The sequence below is a fragment of the Eublepharis macularius genome, chromosome 3, assembly GCF_028583425.1.
Source record: "Eublepharis macularius isolate TG4126 chromosome 3, MPM_Emac_v1.0, whole genome shotgun sequence".
Classification (NCBI taxonomy): domain Eukaryota; kingdom Metazoa; phylum Chordata; class Lepidosauria; order Squamata; family Eublepharidae; genus Eublepharis; species Eublepharis macularius.
In genome coordinates this window covers 46672875-46697076 of record NC_072792.1, presented here as the reverse complement: position 1 = coordinate 46697076, position 24202 = coordinate 46672875, and the positions used below count along the sequence as shown (strand labels likewise).

Below are 24202 nucleotides of genomic sequence, written 5' to 3'. Positions count from 1 at the left end.
TAAAAACTAATAAAGTTTTCTGCATTATAGTAATTAATTATTAGTGTGTGTTTGCATATCAGAACACAGAATATTATCCTTAACCCAAGGCTTCAAGAAAGCCCAGTACTGTGTCATGGGCCTGAACCAGTGCAATTAAAATATTTACATGCAATCACATTGCTTCCTTTGTAGTCTGTATTTATGCCAAACTTAGCCAGGCCCTTGTACATAACCTTAAATGTTCTCGCTGCAATAATCTTAACTTCTTTTCTATTATCCTGGCCAACTTAACATCTGTCATGCCTTAAAAGGAAGCAATATTCCAGCTGAGACCCAAGTAACTGCCAAGTGGAAAAGCATTATGCAATGTCTGCATTAAATTGCTCTTACTTTTAAAAATAGTATTATATTTATGACTCATTATTGTCATAGAATGAATTATTTATTTTATTTATTAACTTCATTTATACCCCAGTTTTCTCCCCCAAATAGTTTACATCAGTCTCCTCCTGGTAGGGGGGGGGGGATTCAAACTTGAGTCTCCCAGATCCTAGTCTGACACTCTAAGTATAGTCTGTGGCTCAGTTCAGACTCACATTCCTGATTCTGCAAACCTTGGTTTGGAGGTAAGGATCATTCTGCATCTCCCTCCTTGCTAGGATTGCCAACCTTCAGGTGATGGCTGAAGATCTCCCAAAATGTGATCTCCAGAGGACAGAGATCAGTCCCCCTAGAGAAAATGGATGTTTTGGATAGTGGACTCTATAACATTATACCCCACTGAGGTCCCTCCTCTCTCCAAGCCCCACCGTCTCCAGGGTCCACCCCCTAAATCTCCAGGAATTTCCCAACCTGAAGCTGGTAACCCTACTTTTTGCTCCTACCTCCAACACTGATTCCCTTCCTTCCCTGGTTTCTCAGTTTTCTGTGACATCTCAATCAGGCAAGATAAGGTTACTGTAACCAAGAATTGCATCCGAATCATGATTTCAAGCCAGAAGGTTGGATCCAACAACTCCCTGCACAGTGGTTAAGTGGTTCGGCTGCAAATCAGCACTCTACTGGTTCGAATCCCACTACTGCCATGAACTCAAGTAGGCGGCCTTGGGTAAGCCACTCCTCTCAGCCCCAGCTCTCCTCCTGTATGGTAGGGATAATAATGTTATCACACTAACTTGTTCATCACTCTGGATGAGGCACTAATCTGTCTAGAAGAGTGGTATATAAGTGCAGTTAGCCTTAATCTGGTAAAAGGAGAACCCCCTCCCCCTGCCCCAATTTAGCAGAAGGGATTGTTGGGCCCAACCAACCATTTAGAGGCAATCCTGATTCCAAGACAACTATTGTTATTGTACATCAGAAGAAACTAGTGCATAAGGGTGAGCCTGGTGGGTTGGAAACAAAGAAGACCATGTTCCCAGTCTCTCAAACTGTGATTTGGATAATGACAATCAATACTACTTTGCATTTAAGTGCCACTGCTCCAAAATGAGCATGTGCATCATTTTCACAGACTACCAGCAGATAAAGTTTATTTCACAATTAGCCCTAATTTTCTTGCATCATAACAAAACTAGACCTAGATCTTAGGATTTCTTTTATTGATTAAAATTAGAATATTCTGGCTCTAACATTCCGTCTGAAAAGAGGTTACCAAAAAGTTCCCATTTCCTGAATTAGTTAGCAATTTTATTAAATACACATTTCTGTTTTTTTTTAAAAGGAAAAAAAGACGAGACGCCTTGTTTCTGAAACAGAAGAAGCCCTGGGGGAGAAAATTCAATCACTTCCAAAGTAACAAGTGATTTTATGGTGCTTCTTATTGGCTTCCTGATATTTAAAAAAGAAGCCATATGGGCTTATATACACAAACTGGCTGCAGTTTTGCATTTACCACTGAATAATGATAAAGAACCTGAAAACAAGGCGCAAAAGAAAACAAGAGACAAAAGGTAAAAATATGACCAGTGTACTGCTTGAACAATAAGGTTTTTTCATCTCTTTCTTTTGCATTGTTAGAGAAACCTGAAGCTTCTGATTTGCTGTTTATGTAACATAAAGAATCTTTACTGACAGAAGTCTTGTTTTTTATTCAATATAATTACTAAGCATGTTAACTAACCTATGCTAAGTAAGTACTCTAACATGTTATTGTAGCAAGCACTTTAAGGTTTTTCTGTAAAATGCCAGGTATGCTTCAACTGAGACCAACTAATTTGCCTTTTACTTTACATTTTAGAAGCAAGTTTCATCATAGCTTTAAGAAACTGAAAAGTAAATGCCCTCCATCATGGTACCGTTTGAAGCCCAGTTTTACAAATCAATAGAATAGAACATCAATTTTTTTAATGCAAATTATATTATCATGGATTACTTCTACTTCTATCGTTATATGTACTATGCTATTCATAATATTAATAACTCCATCATGTCATTATTTGTATGGTTAAATTAAAATCAGAATGAATGATTATATTAAAAGAGTTTTTTAAAATTAAAAATGGTAACACCCAAGCACCTCAGAAAAGAGATTGTTTTCTGTTTCTTATTTATGCTGAACAGAAAGGTTTGTCAAGTGATTCAAAAAGCCTTAATTGGATAAGAGCTCACCGCAATTCGCAGTATAGAGGCTTGCACTGAAGTCCATTTGTCTTGCCTGCGGTCTATGACAAGTATAAATCCAATTCCAGCATCTTGTGCACTAAATTGGGGAGAGGGGGCAAGGAGAAAGGAAGACACAGTTACGGAAAATTATACAAGTGGTTCCAAAGCTCAAGCAGTATTATTCCAGTGAGCAAAGATCCTTTCAAACGGAACTAAGTATACCAAATAAATGAAATACACGCCCCAGATAAGGAAGAATTTCAATTTCAGATAGTCAATACATCCACTGCAAATCTCCACAGGTAGCAAGGCTTTATGATTCAGGCATACAAACATGCTTTCACTTCAATTTTCCAGGATTTCTGTTGCTGCTTTTTCTGACACAATGATAATCCATCTTTATATCAGGGTTCAGGATGAAAAACATTTCCCCCTTTCTTCTGCATTTAATCTTTTCTTACTGACAGACCAGTTTTATATCATCAATTTGTCAAATTCCCCTGAAATGCATGCTCCGTTCCTGGTTCTATGCATCACAGAGATCTCTCTGGTCTTCTGCATTTTCAAGAACTGCTTTTCCAAGGTCCACATGAATCAAGGCAGAAATTCCTTAAGTCATTTATTACAAAGGTGAAGGAAAATATGATGTTTCTGAAATGGAAATCTGTGAGATCACCCAAACTGGATGTTTGTTTCCTTGCTCTGTTGAGCTGTGTGTGCTACAAACGCAGAGTACAAATAAAGAGATCGCTTCCTGTGTTATAATTCTGCATACAAACCAATTGTGTAATGCCAGCAGCTGACTGCTAGCCAATTGCAATGTAATGGAAGTGACAGCCAACCTTGGGTCAGAACGACAGGAACCTCTGATTGTTTTTGAGGATATTTAAGTAGATTACATCAATTATATTATAATATTGTGGTCAATCTCTTGGGTTATTCAGCCCCCCCAAAGGAACACACATTGTGCACAATCAGTTTGCTTCTGCTGGCATGCAGACAGCTTTCTGTTTTGCTTATGGCATTTCACATGGCGACTAAGTATTTTTATGTTGTTGCTTTTATAGTGATTTATGGAAATGCTATCTTCACCTCTGGCTTTTGGAACAGCAAAATGAATAGTTAGTACTTAATATCTGAATTATTTAAATTCAAATCAGGACACATACCTCTTCCCTCCATAATCATCATGTTGACCAATTACCATGGCATTAACTTACCCAGTTATTTATTAAGGTGTTATTTAAACATGTTTTCCAGTAGACATCTGAGTAATATCTTGATGTAAATAAATTCATTCTTTACAATTTTTAGCCCACTATATAAAATGAAGTTCTCTGGAAGACTTAATTTAAAATGTTCACTATTAGTAGAGATAGAAGAAAATAGGCCTGGGGAAAAGGATATCCCCCCCCTGCAAGAAAGAAGGAGGGAGAAAGAACCTGGCCTGTGCCTCCCTCCTCACCCATTACTGGGTTTGTAAACCGCTCTGAGTGGGCATTAAGTTGTCCTGAAGGGTGGTATATAAATCGAATGTTGTTGTTGTTGTTTGGCCAGGCTGCTCACTGGGACAAGAGCCGCCAGCTCATAGCAGCTGCTGCCTGCCCTAAAGAGGCTGTGGCCATCCCTTGTTTGGGGCTGGGGTGGCCTTGGTTGACAGGGCAGTCCACCAAGGCCATCGCCCACCCAGGAATTTTCCCACTTGTTTTAATGTCTAGTTTGCCACTGGCTACCAGGAACAAGAGGGCAAGAGACAACCAAGTTTCTAGACAGGAACCTGAACAAGCAATATATATAAAGGGAGAGTCGCAAAATGACAATTTTTAACAACTGTTCATTAGTATTCAGATTTTTAAGTTTTTTATGATCCGTATGTCATGACCATTCACAGAGAATGACCACTGACAGCCTTGACAGCTGAGAGAAGGCATCACACTCAAAAAAAGTTCATGTCTGAGCACTAGTTGGCGGAAACTGCAGCAGGGAAGGCTATGCCTCACTGGCTTGCTTATGGGCTATCCAGAGGTATCTGGTTGCTAGGCTTGCCATCCCCCCACCCGCGGTGGGGGATCCCCTGATCCCACCCTTCCCCCCGTGCCCAGTTACCTGGCCGGCAGGGGGGGGCGCTTCCTGGGGCGCCCGCTCCCCGGGTGGCATGGCACGCCCCTGAGTGTGGGGCGTGCTCTCGTGCTGTGAGAGCGGGCGGCGGCAGTGGCAGCAGAGAGAGAGCAGGCGGTGGTGGCAAGAGCAGGCCACTCTCACTGCTGCAGCCGCCACGGGCTGCTCTCTCACTGCCGCCGCTGTGGCCACCGCTGCCTGCTCCTTCACTGCCACCACCCCTGTGCAGCCCGTGCCGGCAGGGACAAGGGTGCGGCGGTGGCGGTGGCAGCGAGAGAGCGAGCTGGGGTGGCCATGGCCCTTTTTCTCGCCACGGCCGCTGCTGCCCCTGTGCAACCCGTGCCGGCAGGAACAAGGGACATGGCGGTGGCAGTGGCAGCGAGAGAGCGAGCTGCGGGGGCTGTGGGCCGCTCTCTTGCTGTGGCCGCTGCTGCCCCTGTGCAGCCCACGCCGGCAGGGACAAGGGGCACAGCGGCAGCGAGAGAGAGGGCTGCCCACTCTCTCTGCTCCTTCCTGGCGTGCGTGACATTGTCATGCAGGGCGCCCTTTGATCCTGTGTAATGACATCACTCCCAGAAGTGACCCTGTGTGGTGACGTCACTCACCGCCACCTGCTCTCGCCACCTCTCTCTCTGCTCCTTCCTGGCGCGCATGACATCATCATGCAGGGTGCCCTTTGACCCTGCATGATGACATCTCTCCCAGAAGTGATGTCATCATGCACGCCGGGATCGCACGCGCAGACGCATGCTTTGCGCACACGCGGTCAAACCATCCCGCGTGGTGACAGAGTGAGAGCAAGCATCCCAGTCTCCCACTGGGAGACTTGAGGTACCTGGCAACCCTACTGGTTGCCCACAATGAGAAACCAGATGCTACCTGGATACTTGGTCTAACTGAGCAAGGCTACTCCTATATTCTTATGTTCCAAGGCAGAAGCCTTCTTATTTAGAATTTCAGATCCATATTCCATGGCTTAGGAGTAAGCTGTCAGATGACTTTTCCAGGGGTATAACAGCATAAATCTTGCCTAATAGCCTAGATATAAGAATGCTAGAAACAGCTGTTTGTTATTTATCCTTAACACTTGGCAATTTGAGGCATATAGTATGGATAACATGAATCGTTCCTACATTCTCCTGCACTCCATGCATTCCTTTCTGACCCTAGGAAAATTTATTTTTATTGTCACATACCCTATGTGGATTAATAACCAAACTCATGAGACTCCAGTGAAGAGTGAAATCAATCCTTTTTCTCTCTCCCATCTGCAGAGCAGAGCTGATGGAAAAAGCAGGAAAGGGGATTTCACTCTTTTCCTGCTCCTCACTGCAGTGTCCCAACCCATGTGGCTATTAGTCTATGCAGGCCCCATGACTCCAGGAATAAAATTTTCTTGGGTCATAAAGGACTTCTGGGAAAGATATGGGCATGGGAAAGGCATGGGAAAGATATGCAACCCTTATTGCCTTCAATATACAGACCATTGGGGCCAACCAATATTTTTAAAAGCCATTTAAACTAGCAGCCATCACCATCACTTACAGCAACTTAATAACAGTAACACCACCACCAACATTTGATTTATATACTGCCCTTCCGGACAACTTCATGCCCACTCAGAGCGGTTTACAAAATATGTCATTATTATCCCCACAACAATCACCCAGTGAGGTGGGTGGGGCTGAGAGAGCTCCGAGAAGCTGTGACTGACCCAAGGTCACCCAGCTAGCTTCAAGTGAAGGAGTGAGGAATCAAACCCAGTTCTCCAGATTAGAGTCCTGCCACTCTTAACCACTACACCAAACTGGCTCTTTTACTCCACAATCAGGGTCAGACTGGTCATTTAACTTATCTGGAAATTTCCTGGTGGACCACTTACCTCGAGGGCCACTGATGGCCAAGTATAAGCACAACCAAGACCCAACAACTCTGCCAGTGCCTCAGGGGCCATTTGGTTCAGATCATCAATAGAAGAATCAATGTCTTCTCACCCATAGCCTCCTCTACTTCTGTCAGTTTGAAAGAGGAAGCAATAGATGAGCTAACGGCCACTGCTGGAACTACTGAGCCGAGTGGTCCTTTAGCTCTAGTTTGTAGTTTGCTTCCCAGTCTGCTCTTGTCCATAATGTAAGCACACATCAGATCAATAAATATGGGGGTGTATTCCATGTTAAACCATATTCTGGAGCACCATTTCACTAGTCCATAAGGAGCATTCTTTCTTCTGTTAAATACTGGAAGTTACTGTTCTCTCATCTTGTGGCATTTTTGCACTCTATCCTGCCCATCGCTCAACTACTAATATTCTACAGGCTCCTTCAATTGGCAACAAGGCCATCGCTCCTGTTTTGAGATAAAGGCAGTCCCACTATGTTTCAGTTATAGGGATGAAAACTCCAATGTCTTTACTGTTGTGGCACTGGGGAACTAACCTCAGTATCATCGAAAGTGGAACCCTACCCTGCAGGGTTCTTAACATAATGGATTAATCCAGCTCCTCATTTATGAAACAAATACTCCATGATCTGAACAGGTCATTGCACCCAAGTTATGTTTTAGCTGTACAGGTCATGTTCTGGTGCAGAGCTTACAGCTAAAAGGCAAATCTGGCTGAGCTACAGGTTGCTAGGGAACCAGGATGCTGATATTTATGTCATCCAATAATGTGAACACTTTCTAAGCCTTCTTTTAGTGCAATATCAGATATTAACAGCATTTAATACTTTTAACAGATACATCATTTCAATGGGAAAAATGGAAACACTTGATAGGGATTTCCATGAAAAATGTGAGATTAGCTGAACCATGAGAAATAACAATTTGTAGGCAAGTCATTATGTATTCTGCAGATTTTTGCATAGCATGCTTCATGTACTTGGAATTCTAAACACACGTCACTCATTTTCAAGCAGAAAAAATTCTGAGGTTTCCTAACCACTGTAATTTCAAGCGGCAAAATTAGGGTTGCCAGCTCCGGGTAGGAAAATTCCTGGATATTTGGGGGGGGGGGTGGAGCCTTGGAAGGGGGTTTAGGGAGAGGAGGGACCTCAACTGGGTAAAATGTCATAAAGTCCACCTTACAAGGCAGCCATTTTTTCCAGGGAAAATTATTTATGTCGCCCAGAGATCAGTTGTAATTCTGGGAGATCTTCAGCTACCACCTGGAGGTTGGCAACCCTAGGCAAAATACATATAAAACTTCCCAACTATTTCTGTTGTAAATTTCCTAATCTATTAGTGTATGTTTGTTAGCTCACGTATTAAACCATTGTGTAACTCTTTTGGGTCCCACTTCCAGAAAAGGTATCTATAATTTTCTTACAATAATATTAGCAACAGGGTACATACAATAGTGTTTATGTATTTTCTACTTTCTAAAAGAACATCTTTCAATTTTTCTTGTCCATATAAAACCACCCATATGATTTATCCATGCATGCAGTCTTTTGAATAAAAATACATGATTATAATTGCTGTAGATGTCCATTAATTGGATGAACTATAAAAATCCATCAAAAGGTATACACTTTGCCACTGAAAATTTTATAGTGTAATTCCAGTTCTTAGTATGCACAGAGCTGTCTAAATCAAGCCATTTTGGACCTCAAAACCAAAAGTTCAAACCAGATTTGGAAGACCTCTACTCCCCAACTACATTAGATCACTTTTTCTGTATTAATATATTCATGCATGAAACAAGTTTTTTCCCCTGTATGTGCAACAATTTTAATATACATCCTTTTGTACACATTACCACAAACAAGTGTGATGGATATACTTATGTATAAGTTATACATATGGCATGCTGGGAGCCCACTAACAGAAGTGCTCCTGATACATGCAGTCATCATTTTGTGCAAAAAGGGCAATGCACAGATTTTCCTTGCTTGTACAGTTTCTGTGCCAAGTAACTACACTGTCCAGTGTATCCACAAAGAACTAGAGAATAGCCCAGTTTAATTCCACACTAAAACCATCACTCTCTAAACAATGAACATTCTGCAGCAAAAAGACAAATACAAATGGTAGCCCCCTGCACCGAATCCAAACTTTTACATGGCTGAATCTATCACAATACAGAGACGGCTTAACATCATGCAGTGGTTGAACTACCTAAGCTTTCACATGATAAACCACATTTATATGAAAGCATTCCACAGGAAAAACATGCAACCAACAAAGTAAGCTTGACTTGGCCCCACTTTCCTCTCTTAAAGTTGAAAGACTTTTAAATATGAAAGCACTTACATGCAAATTATTCCATAGATGAATAATCTATGCAAATTATTCCATAGATGAATTTCAGAGTCAGGATGTCCCCTCTTTATACACATTCAATCAGTACTACAGTTCTACAAAGCAATTGGCATGATTTGGCCATGCTTCAGTATTCTATCAATCCTACTGCTTGCCAATATCCTAACAATCTTGTTCTTCCTTTCCCTCTACCATGGTACCATGGGTTTTAGTTATAACACAACATGTGTCTGTATGCAGGCGTAATTTCTATTATACGTTCTGCAGATTCTGAATAAAGCTAGACTTCAATCAAGTCCATATTATTAAGTCAATCAATGCTTGCATCATTTATATAGGTTAAATAATTCTAGTGTACAATGAAGATTCTTCTAGCTTGAAGAACTGTTATTAATTGCCTATGGCTTAACAGCAAATCAAGAATGCAAAGGATGTCAAGTTAGATATACATGCACACAGACAGAGGTGAAGGACAATACGGTCTGGCTAAGTGAATTTCAATATGCCCTGCCTTGCAATGCTGTACAGCTTAAATAAATAAAGCAATAAAAGTAAATCAGACAAAAAAAGGAAGTTGGAAAGAGACAAAACAGGTAATAAACAGATTCTGCAAGTATTCAAATTAGAGATAGCACGAACCGGGGGAAAAACGAACCGTGCGGTTCATGGTTCGTTGTGTTTCACGAACCATGAATTTTCACGAACCTGCCCCAGTTTGAGAACTGGTTCGTTTGGTTCATGAAAACATCACTTCCAGGTCAGCAGAAGGCCACTTCTGGGTCAACAGAAAGTCTGCAGAAAGCCCATCATCCCCTGTTGTCTAAGAAACTGATTGATCGACGCCAGGCTATCTGCAGTGACGAACGGAAAAACAAAACAAACAAACCAGCCTAAAGTTCATGATGGTTTGTCAGAAATGGGCTTCGATGAACCGCTGGTTCATGAACCATGAACCGGCCTGGTTCATGCTGAACTTTGGTTTGTATTTCGGTTCGTGTCCATCTCTAATTCAAATATACACAGCAGCACCCCCTTGAGCAGTGAATCAGTGTATTTGAATGATCCTTCTCTCCTCCAATCTCCTCAGGACACTTCTTAAGCAATCCAGTAGAGTAGAACAATTGCTGACTTTTTCATTTAACAAAATTTCAATTGTAGGTTATGATGATATCATTTACTTTGCCTTTTACTTGTAATACTGCCATATGATCTCATGTACTTAAGGGAAAGGGTGGGAATTTATAAAACCTCAGATTTTAGAAAGTTACTTTCCCCAAAGGTCCTGTGGAAGCAATTGTTAGTTGTTTAGAAGATCATTGCACTCTCCAAGGGATGGGTGGTGGTAAATGCTGTATCAGATGTCGAATATTTCTTCTGCAATATTACTGCAGGAGTACTTTGACATATATGACTCTAAATTATCAATATAGCAGTAACTTTACGGTTTATTTGTAAGGAAAAAGCTCAGATTAAATGAGGACGGCTGTTAGATAAAATACACTGCTTAAATTTCAAGAAGTAAAATATCTAACTTGAAAAACATTGCTAGAAACTACTGTACAGAACAGTCTTGATAATTTACAATGTACATTCTGCAGGGTAGAGCTTAACAATGTGATTGGCTCCTCTGTAATCCTTGAAAGTAAAGTGTTTACACTGAGGACTGAGCCTCAGGCTGTACAGTTCAAATTTTGTTGTGAGACTTATTTAAAATGGTATCATTTTTCTTTGAACTTGTATTCTATACTAATATCCTGATGTTTATTAAGAATTAATGGTGAAGATAACCTCATATGGCTACTTATTTTATAATAAAACCCTAATCCCTTAACTATGCTGATATATTTTCCATTAGAACGTCAGTTCATATTAATCTCAGCATTTTATAACCCCAAAGCAAGCAACATGAGTTGCTCTTTTATAACAGACATTAATGCCATCTTGGTATAAAAATATCATGAACTTAAGCTGTTTAGACAGAGAACAACAATATCTCGAAGCCATGTTCTGGCTCTTGTGAACAACATGAAAAAAATTTAAATAAAACAAGTCATTGAAATAGAACATAAAAACCACAATATATGGCTGAGTCTTCTTCTTCATATGCTTTGAGCCTGGAAACCATCTCATTGCTGTAAATATTGAAATTCCAAATTATGCTGGGTCAGATCCTATAACTGCCTTCCATGAAGGTGAAGAGTCTTTTCCTTCAAACAAGGTTGCTTAGTGGAAGAGTGTTGTATAATCCAATTTTTTGACATATTATACTTACTCTCTCTTAATAATTTTTCCTAGGTATTTGACTATAAAACATTCAAATACATGTCTATATTTTATATTATTAATTTAGTGACTTAGTTGTTCCTATTTAAACTTGTCTTGATCAGGTGGTTACATAACTTTTGATACTTCGCCCCCATACTTTCCCCCACTGAGTGAATGTGTAGAAGACTGACCAGGTCTTAACATACTAAAAGAAAATAGGGGCTATTTCTACATTTACTTGGGAAGGCTTAAGGGAAAATTAAGGGACTCAAAAGGTTGCCGTTGGAGATCAGTTATCTCCAGAATGGGAATTATCTTGTTGGGTCCCACAGGGCGCAATCTTATCTCCCATGTTATTCAATCTCTACGTAAAACCATTAGGAGAACTCATTCGCAGCTATGGAGTTGGATGTCATCAATATGCAGATGACACCCAACTCTATATCTCGCTATCCAGGTCCCCGCAGGATGCAGTGGAAATCTTAGATCACTGCCTGAAAGCTGTAGTAAAATGGCTGAAAAATAACAAATTAAAATTGAACCCAGACAAGACTGAAGTGATGCTTGTTGGGAAGTTAGAGATCTTGAAAAACATTGTACTCCCCACCTTCGATGGAGTTTGTTTGACACTTGCAGACTCGGTTAAGAGCCTAGGGGTTATACTGGATTCAGCGCTACTACTAGAAAAACAAGTCAAGGCAGCTGCAAAAAAACGATTACTACAATCTCACTCTAGCCTGGAAAATGGCTTCTTATCTCTACACGGCCGACTTGGCCACCTGGATCCACACTATGGTAACATCAAAACTTGACTATTGTAATGCATTATACATTGGTCTCCCATCTAAGTTAAATAGGAGGTTCAAATTGGTGCAAAATGCTGCGGCTCAACTATTATCAGGAGCAATCAGGACCTTAACATCACTCCCATCCTACAGTCGCTCCATTGGCTACCTATCAATTACCGTGCTCAGTTCATGGTAATGGTTATTACATACAAAGCCCTTCACAGCCTTGGTCCAGCATACCTACAGGACTGCCTCTCTCCCTATGTCCCTGCACGGCAGCTTTTCTCATTTGAACAGGGTCTCTTGCAGGTGCTGGCCTGTACATGGGCGAAATCAACAGCAGCCCATATATGGGCTTCCTCTGTGGTGGCCCCTACCCTATGGAACGGCCTGCTTGAGGAGGTCAGGAGAGCCCCCACCCTCCTGGCTTTAGGCAAACAATGCAAAACTGAATTATTCAGAAAGGCCTTTTTCCCAGCTAAGAGGGTGGTATTGTAGGAAAGGGATCCCAAATGTTTCGCTAATGAGTTAGAAACCATAGATTTCACCATTATGTTGCCTTACATATTATCTGTTGTTTTAAATATCCTACCTGTGCTTTATGTTGTTCAATGTAAGTCTTAGAATTGATTATGTTCTTTTTCAGCAATTCCTCAACCCCATATTGGATCCTTGCTAATACTGTATCTTTGTAAACTTATACTCTTTTACCCCATAACATTGTTTATGGAAATGTTCTTGAAACTGTATTCATTTACCCCATGACATTGTTTATGGAGATGTTCTTGACACTGTATGTAAATGCCTGCCCTTGTCCTTGCCACTAATTGTACTAATCTCACACTATGTAATCCGCCTCGAGTCTCAGTGAAAAAGGCGGAATATAAACAAACAAACAAACAAATTGAGGAGCTGAATCCAAGTGGTAAGAACTCCCATAGGAGTGACAGTGCATTTCTCATCTTCAAAGCAGGGACAGGGTAGAACTTGGCTAAAAGCATGCAGAAGTGGCAGCAGTTTAAACAGATGAAAGAATCATAGGGAAAAGACCACTAAAAAAAGACATGCGAAATTAGACAAGTTGTATAGGTGTTTATATGCAAAGATTCCAAACTAAGAAGAGGAAACACTGAAGGGGAAACACTGCCTGGAGAAGGTAACAAGATGGGCCAAGCAAAGTTCAATTGAGACATGACATGAAGAGTCAAGCCTGTGCTGAATAAGTGATACTTATTTGCTTTGTAAGATATGGATCTTAGGACAGCACAGATGGAAAATATATCAGAGAAAGTTCAATGGGCTTAGACTGGAGTAACTGTTCTTAGGACTGCGCTGTTAGAGACTGCTATGGTACTGAGGACAAATTAATAAGTAGTTCTAAGCCAAACATTTAAGCAGTCAGTGGATGAAACAAAGTGCCATAACAGAAAAGAGCCATCTCTGTATGTGAGTCATACAAAGCAAGACCTTGGCTAAACACTGCAACTGTTGCCCTGACCTGGATGGCACAGGCTAGCCTGATCTCATCAGATCTCAGAAGCGAAGCAGGATTGGCCTTAGTTAATAATTGGATGGGAGAAATCCAATGAAGACCAGGGTTGCAGAGGAAGGCAACAGAAAACTACATGTTAGTCTCATGCCATGAAAACCATTAGAGATTGCCATAAGTAAGGTATGACTTGGTGGCACTCTCCTCCACCAGTATAAAGAGTTCCATTTTTTCAGTGTTATAAAGTTTAACTCAACATCATATGCTACTAGTCCTATTATCATTGTATGGATGTTTCCGTTTGAACACATTTTGCTTTGTTTACTATAAATTTTGTGTTTTGTATTTTCAACTTTCCTCCCTACAACTCAGAAGATGAAAACTAAGTTACATGTGCTAAAGTAGAATGCGGTGCAGCAGTTTACTGCTCTCTATTTCTCTTTCTTGGTATCATATTGAGAAATGGATGGTTTAACTTTTAGACGTGGTTGTTAGAATTGAAAACACACTTAGGCAGAATACAAATTTTCTTGTTTAACAACAATATATATTTTTTTACTAACGTTATATGATAAGGTATTTAAGAATTAAGTCCACAACATTTTCAGGCAGAACTCTGGGATTATGATCCCTTGTTCTCCAACTGAGCTATTGTTCAACCTTTCACCGTTAATTTTAGACATAGATCTGCTCTCTAATATAAAACTATTGGCTATATATTCAGATTTTTGTGTATTTATTGAAAGAACAAGTCATACAAAAATACAGAAAGTTAACTAAAAATAAAAAGTAGTCTCATATGGGAACTGAAACTCAATATTTAATTCTAAAGTTACGTTGTAATCTATTATTTTTAAAAACATCACTCGTTCAGTGGGTGATAGTATGTATTAATAATAAAATAAGGAACAAAACTTCAGTAATAGAACTTTTAAGTTCTAGAGAGTGACTTTAAACCTAGAAGGTTGTCTGAAAATCAGAGTCCAATCTTGTTCTTATCTAGGGTTGCTGGTCCCCTAGGCATCCCCGACTCCTAGCCTCTGCCCCTCCCCCACTCGTGTGGGGAAAAGGAGCGGGAATGGGCCTCTTGGTACAAAAAGGCACGGGAATGGGCCTCTTGGCACGAGCTCCTGGCGTAGCATGATAATGTCACTCCTAGGACTGACATCATTGTGGAGGCCCAGGAGTGCTCCCACGCTACGTGCCAGGCAGATTTGGACCCCAAACAGGTGATTCTTTAAGAATCCACCCAGTGCAAAGTGGGGGAGCACTCCCAGGTACCACACAGACGTCACTCATGGGAGTGATGTCATTGCACCACACTGGAAGCAGTGCAAGCTAGGAGATTCTGGAGGTGAGTGCCAGATTCTCCCCTCCCAATGAGAAGGTAAGAGGACCTGGCAACCCTATTACCCTATTCTTATCTGTTGTCATGATTAAAGAAGCCTGAGTCCCTAAAGAAAATTTCCAATAGACCTGCCAATTGACCTGTAAGCCTACATTTCCCAAGATCTTCCCAGCTTTAGGACAGAGGGAAATTGGAGGGAAAGGGAAGGCCAATTGGCACCTGGGATGCTGGGCCATGGGAGAAATAATATAAGGCCCCATGAAGGGGAAAGTTCTCCAAGGAGTTGCAAGGCAAAGAATCAGCTACCAGTAGGAGAAAATCCCTTACCAGGTACCTTGTTTTATTGTCTTGCCAGCTCCTTCATGTGTTAATCTTGCCCTGCTTCTTGAAAAGTACCCCTGTTAAATCTGTTGCCCAAGTATTCCCCCTCCCAAACACTCATTTAGTGATTGCCCATCCTGTTAAATAAAGCAGTTTGCTTTACTCTGCCAGGATTCTTACATCTCTAGCTCAACCGGTCATCTGGCAATGCCCTCAGCAGTAGAGGGGTGCTGATTGGAAGAGTGGAGAAAAGAGGGGTACTCTATGCCCTCCCTAGTTGAACTCCCAAATCAGAGTGGTGGCAGCCACTATAAGGCCCTTGCCTGCTCCATGATGGAACGGTCAGGAGGGAAACGAGTGTATTTGTGGGGCTAGAGGGCTTTCAGGAGGGGACACTAAGCCTCCACAAGGTTCTCTGCTCTGTGACATGCACATTTTTTATTTTTTATATTTATATTTAACAGAATAAACATGATAACCAACATTCAAAATGTTCTACTGAACAAAATCAGTCTGAGAAACAAACTTTGAAAAATTGCTGCATATGACTCTTCCTGCAACTCCAATTTCTTGTGGGAATTTTTTTGGGACACCTGCTGAATGAAAACAATTTATGTGCCAATCATCATCCATCAATGGGCATATTCAAGAACCATGGCAGGTTTTCTTTCCCCAAGGAAAATGTATCTTGGCTCCCTCTGCAAAATAAAGAAAACCTGCCATGGTTCTTAAGATACAGTGATCTCTTCTAATCCATTCCCCATTACCCAAGCAAGCCAAACAATGTCAAATGCACTTCTGTTTTGTCCTGTAGGATTAATAAAAAATTTCATCACTTTTCTGAGCTCTTCTAAAATATGAAAAAGTGAGTAAACAGGAAAAAAAGGAAAGCTAATGCTAAGGAAATTATCAAACATATTAACTAATGTCAGTCATAAAACTGTGAAGCATATTCCACCAATTTCTTGTTCACCTTCTCTTCCTGAAACAAGAAAACCTCTGTTCCCACAGCTGGCTCCTCATTTTTTTAAAAATGCAAGATGGGTTTCTGCAAAACTAAACATTGGTATTCCACATCCAATAGCAGCCTCTAGTGGTACATGCAAAAACTGAATTCAAAATGCAGTCAACTTAGAAGTTAGGAAGTTAGGATAGAACTACACGTTATCAAAAAAACTGGAGTGGGGGATGACGACAAAATGGCAGATTTGTGGCAAAGTAGTGGTCTCACTCTCCAACAAAGCATGAACAGAGCCAGATGAACCAAGAGTTGGATTGCTTTTTGCTATTTTTGATTAAACCTGACTTGTTCTGTGCCATAGCAGCTGACTACCAATAAGACTCTTAGGGGTACCATATAATATGTTTATATGAACTTTACATAACTGTTTGCTAAGATGCTTTGCTGAGCCATGTGCTAACTGAACTGTTCAATCCATGCTTTTATTAAGTGCGGCCTGTCATTGTCCATCTTGGATCATAAAATAACTCTGTGGGGGTTGTGATTTACTCTCAAAAGTGGATTATAGCATTGTTCTCCTTCCTTGCTCTGTTCCATTACCTGAATTTGATTGGCAGTCACCATTCCCATCCAGTTTGTGATTAAACTGTTCTAAGCGGTAAAATTAATTTTAGTGTGCTGGTGTTATAAGTCTTTAGTTCTCCCCTGTGATGGTTATTATTTAGGAAAATACCTTGCCTGCCCTATAGCCACAAAGGTGTCAGGTTAAAAAGAACATTACTTATTTCCTTGGAAAGGTTTAGGAACTGCAATGATGCTTGAAAATTATTTACAATTGTGGCTCTCAGTTTCTGCTGGACTTAGTAAGTAACAGTTAAGGTATTCTGTGGATAGTGATCAAGTAATAACACTGAGAAAAAATTATGACTGACTAGACCCATTGTTACTGAATCTCATTTCAGAGCTACCAAAGTACTTTAGACTAGGACCACATCCTAGCCAGTTAGCTTCCCTCAACTCTGAAAATCTAGTAAGTATTTAATTAAGAATCATTGTGTGAGACACTTCTGGACACCTTCCTCTGAAGGCAGACTTTCAGCCTGTCTCCTGAAATGACAGCTTCCCTAACTTGCCTCAGTAGTGTCTAAACGCTCTCTGAAGGAAAATGGCAGTTTAATTGCATTCTGCTTCAACTCGCATCTGCTCTGTCAAGGTTCCAAGGGCTCTGATTGGCCATTACTGGCTCAGATGAGCATTCCAACTAGGTTAAAGGGGATTGGTAGCTTTCAGGAAACGGGCAGGGCTTTGACCTATGCATTCCACAAGCCAGACATTTTAAAATGGCCAGAATCTCACGTTTGTGGGACCATGTGGGTACCTTTTGCTGCTAACTGCACCTCTGTGGTGCTAAAGAAATCTGTTCACATTAAATGGATTTGGCTCTATACACACTCTTTGGTTTGCTTTTAAGTTGGGATGCTATGGGATTAATGTAGAAATGGACTTGGGCTGCTTATTGGAAGCACAACCATTTCCACTATACATAGTTTATGGTCTTGTTTGCAGAGGGCAGGGGCCACATAAGGAAGGCACTGACACATAGTTCAACAATCAAGTGTACCAAACCATAACGATTTTTAAAATAGGCTTTTATAGAACACAAGACAGGATATTGCTAAGCAATTCATATGAGCTTCCCTTTGATGTGCTCATGCAAACATTGCCACATCATATTCATATAGATACTAAAAAGCAAACTGAAATATGGACTTGTTTAACAGTTTACAAAGCTACACCTCCAGAGCATTCACTAGGATCTTTTGCCATTATACATTCCTTTATTAAAATTATGTACTGCCATCACTTGGCTTTGCCTCCTTTCATATAGAGGTGTATTATTATTATTGTTATACTGCAGCCAGTGGCCTGACACCTACTGGATACTGCATTGGTACTTTTTTGCAGGAAACTGGCTCATAAATACAGCAGCATATATAAAATATGCATACAGGTCATAATGAACACTCACTGAGTTGCTATGATTTTTTAATGCTGGATGAATCAGTTTTTGTCCCTATCACAGTTCTGGCCCAACCTACTGGCTGCAACAAGAACGTTACTGTGTTCTCCCAACAACATCCATCCCAGCTCCGTTTTTTATGTGGCAAATGGGGAGGGGGGTTAGCACTGGAATAATTCTTGCAAGGGAATGTTGCATTCTGCCAAGATAATGATGAGTTTCACGTTCTCCCAGCTTTCCTCCCAAGATATAGAGCTGAAATTTTTCTTGATTACACCCATTTGGGATAACAGAGACCCCGAACTCCATATTCCTTGTTGGGACCCAGTGGCTCATTGCTACTTGCATTTTAAAGATCTATTCTATGCTTGCAGTGTTTTACATAAAATTTCATTTTAATCATCTCTTAAACTCTTCCATCATGTATACTACAACCCTCATTAAGCATTTACCTTGATTGGATAAACACTCTTCCTTGTAAACATGCCTTACCTTGGGATATTAGTGAGGTATGTCAGAACACTCTGAAAATCCTTTTCTGGAATTTCACTGAAAGCTGAATATTCTGGAAAAGTAATGACCGGACAGCCATCTTTCCCTCGCCCACCTAAGAACAAAAACAAATTTATTCACTCACAAGCCACTCTACTGAATGAAGCATTTATAGTCATGTTAGAGCATTAACATGAAAACAAATAAAGTCTGACATCAGATATTTACCCTGATTCAATTATTTGTTTGTAGCCAGATCCATCACCAAAGGTCCAAAGCTGAGAGCATTACAGGCATAAGGCTGCAGTCCCTGAAGACCAGCAAGTTCCAAACTCAGAGCCAAGCTACAAGTGACGCCTTACATAGGTTGGATACTTGTTAGCTTCCCTCAAGTTTTGATGGGAAATGTAGGCGCGTCCTGGTTTTACAGCTTGGCTCTCCATTACAGCTGCAAGGCCAGGATGCCTACATTTCCCATCAAAACTTGAGGGAAGCTGACAAGTGTCCAACCTGTGTAAGGCGTCACTTGTAGCTTGGCTCTCACTGGACTCCATGGCTGTTGCTACTATAGGATGCAGTAAAACCATTTCCACACAAGTGATATGCCCCAGGTTTGATGCTTTTGGGAAACAGGTCTCCTCCCTGCTTATTAATAGCACTACAATTCTTCCACGCAACACCAAGGTTTTCCTTGACTTTTCAGAGATCTTTCCCAGACCTCCTTGACTACAACATTTTGAGAAAGATTGCAGCATGATGAGGCTAGCTGCTGTATAGGCAGGAATGTCTGGACTGTCTCAGTTCTGCTTATATAACAAGCATTTTCTGGACCTCATGGCAGCTATTCCCCCCACCCCCTGCAACATGCCACCAGTGGGCTTTTCTCAGGGGTTTTTAAATGGCAATTGGATTATTGATATAATAGCATATTAGTATATCAATTACAGGAAAACAAATCGGGAGGGGGACCCTCCTGTAGTATGGGAGAGAAAAATGGCCACTATGGGGACCAGACAAGGGAAATATGGAGAAACCTACTCTCTGGAAGTTGATTGCCACTGTGTTGTCTGCCCCAGCAACAACAGGGCTTCCAAAGAAAGCGTGGTAAGGAACAGTCCAGTTGATGATATGACTCATGTGTTTGTATATCTAGGTGTTCAGGTGACAATGAAAACAATGGCATCTGGTGACTGATGCCCGGGAAGGAGGTTTCTCCTCCCATGTTTGAGGCTGTATGACAGGCCTAGATAAGTCTCCCATTTGTAGACTTTGCTACCTTCTTAATTTAAGTCAAAGCTACTCCGAGCACAGCTTCAGAACCTCTTTCAGTGCTACATAATTATCATGGGAGTGGCTGCAGAAGAAAGCAGGAAGAGGGAGGACATCAAAATGTACCACAAGTTTTCTCTCTCATGGGCAGATTCATCTCTTCCTCCAAGAAGGCTTCTAAGAAGAGTGAGTGCATTATAGTGGCTAGAGTGATGGATCATTGCTCTGCAATGGAAGCTTGCTGGGTGACTTTGGGCCAGTCACACCTTCTCAAACTAATCTACCTCACAGGCTTGTTGAGAGGATAAAATGGAGGAGATGAGAATGTTGTAAGCAGCTTTGGGTCTCCTTTGAGGAGAAAGGCGGGGTATAAGTAAAGTAAAATAAAATATAAAATAAATAATTTTATTAAGCAATTTGCGCTCTTGCATAAGATAAACTCATGGAGAAGGTGAACAGTTACAGAGGTCAAAAAAAGCAACTCTAAGGTGGTGGTTGTCCTCTAAACTTCAGAGAAAATGACAGGGTACACAAATAATAATCTTAATCTCCTTAATCTATAACCTTTGCCCCTTCATGTCAGACTGATATGACCCTCTTTTTATTCTGTTATTTGACCTCTGGAAAAGAAGTCTCCAATATCTTTAAATATTCTTGAAACTTGCTTCTATACTGTTACCTGCTTTAAGTCTAAGCAAAGAAGGTGGGGTATAAATGTTTTAAATAAATAATATGATCCTTTGAGCATCTTGAGTTTTCATAGAACAGAATTAAAGGATTATTTAGCAACAGAACTGTATTAAAATAGATCAAACAAATTGTGCATTTATGTTGAACAACAATCTCAGCAAGCTTTACCAAGAGAGAAAAATGTTACACTTGGTGTAAGAAGTATCAAAATTGGCACAGTAGCAGAATCACAAATGCAAGTAATTTGCTACATAAATCCAATGGCAGAATAATAACCACAGGTCTAATGCTGCGAGGAAGCGCTTCAGAATAAGATCCTTGAAGTTAGCTATTAACATGCTTGCTACCATAAAAACAAAGCCCAATGTGAATGGGCTTCACTGCAAAGTTGCACTGGAATAGAAAATGGCGAGTAAGATCTGCCCCTCAAGCCCTGCTCTCTGTGCCCCACCTTCAGAGGTGAGGCAGGTGGCTACCAGAGATGGGGCTTTTTCAGTAGTGATTGATTGATATGATTATTATTGTAGCCATAGGCCATAACATCCCCACATATACACCCAAATAAAACAGTGTACCACAGCAAAAAGTTAAAATATATTTACATAAGAGAATAAAAAACTTAAAAGTTTAAAACTAAGATGATAAAAGAGATAAATACAAAAACCATGAAATGACATGGAATTACAATTTATTTAAAATTCTTACAGGATTAACAAGTACTAATTTCTTCCTTATATTTATATACAAAAAGATAAAAATAGACACTTGGAGAGAAACAAGAGGAAAAATATCAGCCAATAAAAATTTAATAGGTTCCTCATCTGAGCCAGAAGAATTCGCAAAAAAATTGATTCTGCAATTTATTACAAATGGACCCATAAAAAAGACAATGTAAAATATAGCGTACTATGTTTTCCACCTGATTAAGATCATAATGATAGAGACGCTGTTCCACATGTAATTTTTGATATCTGCCCTGTAGGTACTCGGATGGCATAGTTTGAAGGTAGCCTTTCTTAATGGAGCATTATAAAGGTCAGCTAAATAGTGAGAGAAGAATTTGTTTTTCTTGATCTAGGGATACTACAAAGAAAATTTAAATTCTGAGTAGTGGCACCTCATTTACAGAACTGCCTTCCCCTTGAGGCTTGCCAGGCACTTATGCTGCTTTCTTTTAGGCACCAGGCCAAAACATTTCCATTCACCTAGGCTTTTAAGTAAGGGATTTTTTAAAAAACACTATTTCAGTTGGGAAACATATTTTAAGCTGTCAGTAGTCTGTTTTTATATTTTACAAGTGGAAGTCCAAAAGAAAATTTTGCTGTGAAGTGCGGGAGCTCTCCAGAGCCCTCCTGGCAGCACTTCCGTAAGCGTTCCCAGGGGCAGCACGAGGCCCTATGTGATGATGTCACTTCCCACAGCCCCGGGAGCCCTGCTGAGAGGGTAAGGGGGTCTGGCAACCCTAGATGTGCTGGTCTGGTGGGGTGGTGGTGGGACAGAGGGGAAGCAGGGAACTTGCAGGGAGAGAGAATCTCATTCCATATCGCTTCAGTGAGAAAAGCATGGGCTCCTGCTTTCTGCTGCCGAGCAGAGCTCAGTTTCTGCCAGAGATGACTCCTCAAGCAATGGGGCACCCTGCCCCAGCTTTGTTCCTTTAGCAGCAGTGGCAGCTTTACCTCCACAGCTCTAGAGGCTAAAAGTAGGTGCTTTGTTCTGTTTTATTCTTTGGGGAGGTTTCATCTCCTCCCTCCCCCAGTGTATTTCTGGCAGTTTTCAGATTTTCCTGCAACCCTTGTGAGTTCTCCAAGGTTGAAGAAGGATCTGTTTTCTAGCCAAGTGGTGCTGATTAGTGGGTTTAAAGAGCTACACTGAGGTGGGGGTGGGGAACTTGGCTATTAGATGAATTATATGTTTATGCTGGGTTTTTTAATGCTGGATTTTAATTAATACAATATTTTTGTTTTTATTATTTTTATTTTGTAAGCCACCTCAGGTTCTTGGAGAGGCAGCATAATATTTTTTTAAATAAATAAATATCCAAAAATGCTGTTAGTATTACTGTGAATATTTGAGTGGATCCTTCCACTACCCTACTACTCTTCTAAGCAAAGTTTATTTATTTGTCTGCTTATGAAAATATTTATACTCTTTCTTTTTGGTTCAAGCCTTTCCTCCAATCTTAAGTGGTCCTTCCACTGGAGGAAGAACCACTTAAGTTGGAGAATAGTTAGCTCTACCCTAGTATGTATGTATGTATGTATGTATGTATGTATGTATGTATGTATGTATGTATGTATGTATGTATGTATGTATGTATGTATGTGTTTCACTATAAAATTTATGTTTTACATTTTTAGCTTTCATGTTTTCCTACCTCTCAGATGCCAAAAACTAAGCTACAGGTACCAGAGTAGCATATGATGCAATGGTTTACACTCTCTGTTTCTCGTACTGGATATATTTGCAATATTTCTTGAAGAAAACCAAGCCCTTTATACTTTTACATTTTATAAATATGCCAATAATTCAATTGCACATGCTAAACAAGTTAAAAATGATATATTTTATATTGTTAGGATAGAAGATTTAACCTTAACCTTTAAGACTTAACCTTTAAGAAAAAAGTATTACATACATTTCAATTTCCTCCAAAGTTTCTTTTTTAAAAAATCTAGAAAAGTAAGTGAATTTGTCCGTGCTTTCAAATTTGCCAGAAATGTTACCTCTCCACACAGTTGTGATGAAATTAATACTCAGTGAGGTACGGCATTTTCATTTGATCTATGATTTGCCAGAAATGTTACCTCTCCACACAGTTGTGATGAAATTAATACTCAGTGAGGTACAGCATTTTCATTTGATCTATGATCAGAGTTTCTGGCCCCCATGTAAAAAGCAGTCATCTTACCCATGTAATCTGCACCAAGCAGTTGAAAACATAACCTATTTATTGGGCATCCTTGTTCAAATCCCAGACCTGCTACACGCTCATTGCACAACAAATATCTGTTTAGCCCTTTTCTATAGTAATAGAATAATAACAAGATAAATGAGAAAAAAATGTGCAACTGAAAAAGAAAACTACATTAATATAAAATCAGATCCTGTTACTTAAACACTTTAATATGGACATATGCCCTTACCGGATAGATAGGCAAACTTCTTCCTTAGCTGATCCTCAATATCTGTAGCACAGAGGGGAACGATATCTTGATGCATGATTTCATCTGAAACAAACCACCAAAGCACACTTCTTTATAAATGTATATAGAAGTCATAGTCCTACATTCATATTTTTAAATTTCCCACACACACACTACTTGTCCATAAGAATTACATTAAAAATTAAAACAATGTAATACAATTTACTAAAACTAAACACACTAAAACTGTTTTTATTAAATACAAATCATCATTCTAAGGAGAGGGTGGGGCTCCAGTAGAAAATTTCCACTGTTGGAAGGGGAGCAGACCTTCCTCATTTTTCTCCTCCTTTTGCAGCCCAAAATGCCTCCTAAAATGCTACTTCTGGAGAACAAGCAGGAGTCAGAGAGAGGAGTTGGGGGTGTCCTTAGTGGGAAGGGGGGGAGTCAGC

At 40.3% G+C, this 24202-nt stretch overlaps 1 protein-coding gene across 5 annotated transcripts in view; it reads right to left on the bottom strand.

Annotated features, from left to right (window-relative positions):
• Positions 1 to 24202, bottom strand: part of MCF2L (MCF.2 cell line derived transforming sequence like) — a 107799-nt gene that overhangs the window by 55746 nt on the left and 27851 nt on the right. For all 5 annotated transcript variants that reach the window (XM_054973451.1, XM_054973452.1, XM_054973453.1 and 2 more), the window contains exons 2-4: positions 23751 to 23834; positions 18649 to 18763; positions 2593 to 2683 (exon numbers count right to left, since the gene is read on the bottom strand). In XM_054973451.1, coding sequence (XP_054829426.1) covers positions 2593 to 2683; positions 18649 to 18763; positions 23751 to 23834 — 290 coding nt within the window. The remainder of the gene's footprint in view (positions 1 to 2592; positions 2684 to 18648; positions 18764 to 23750; positions 23835 to 24202) is intronic.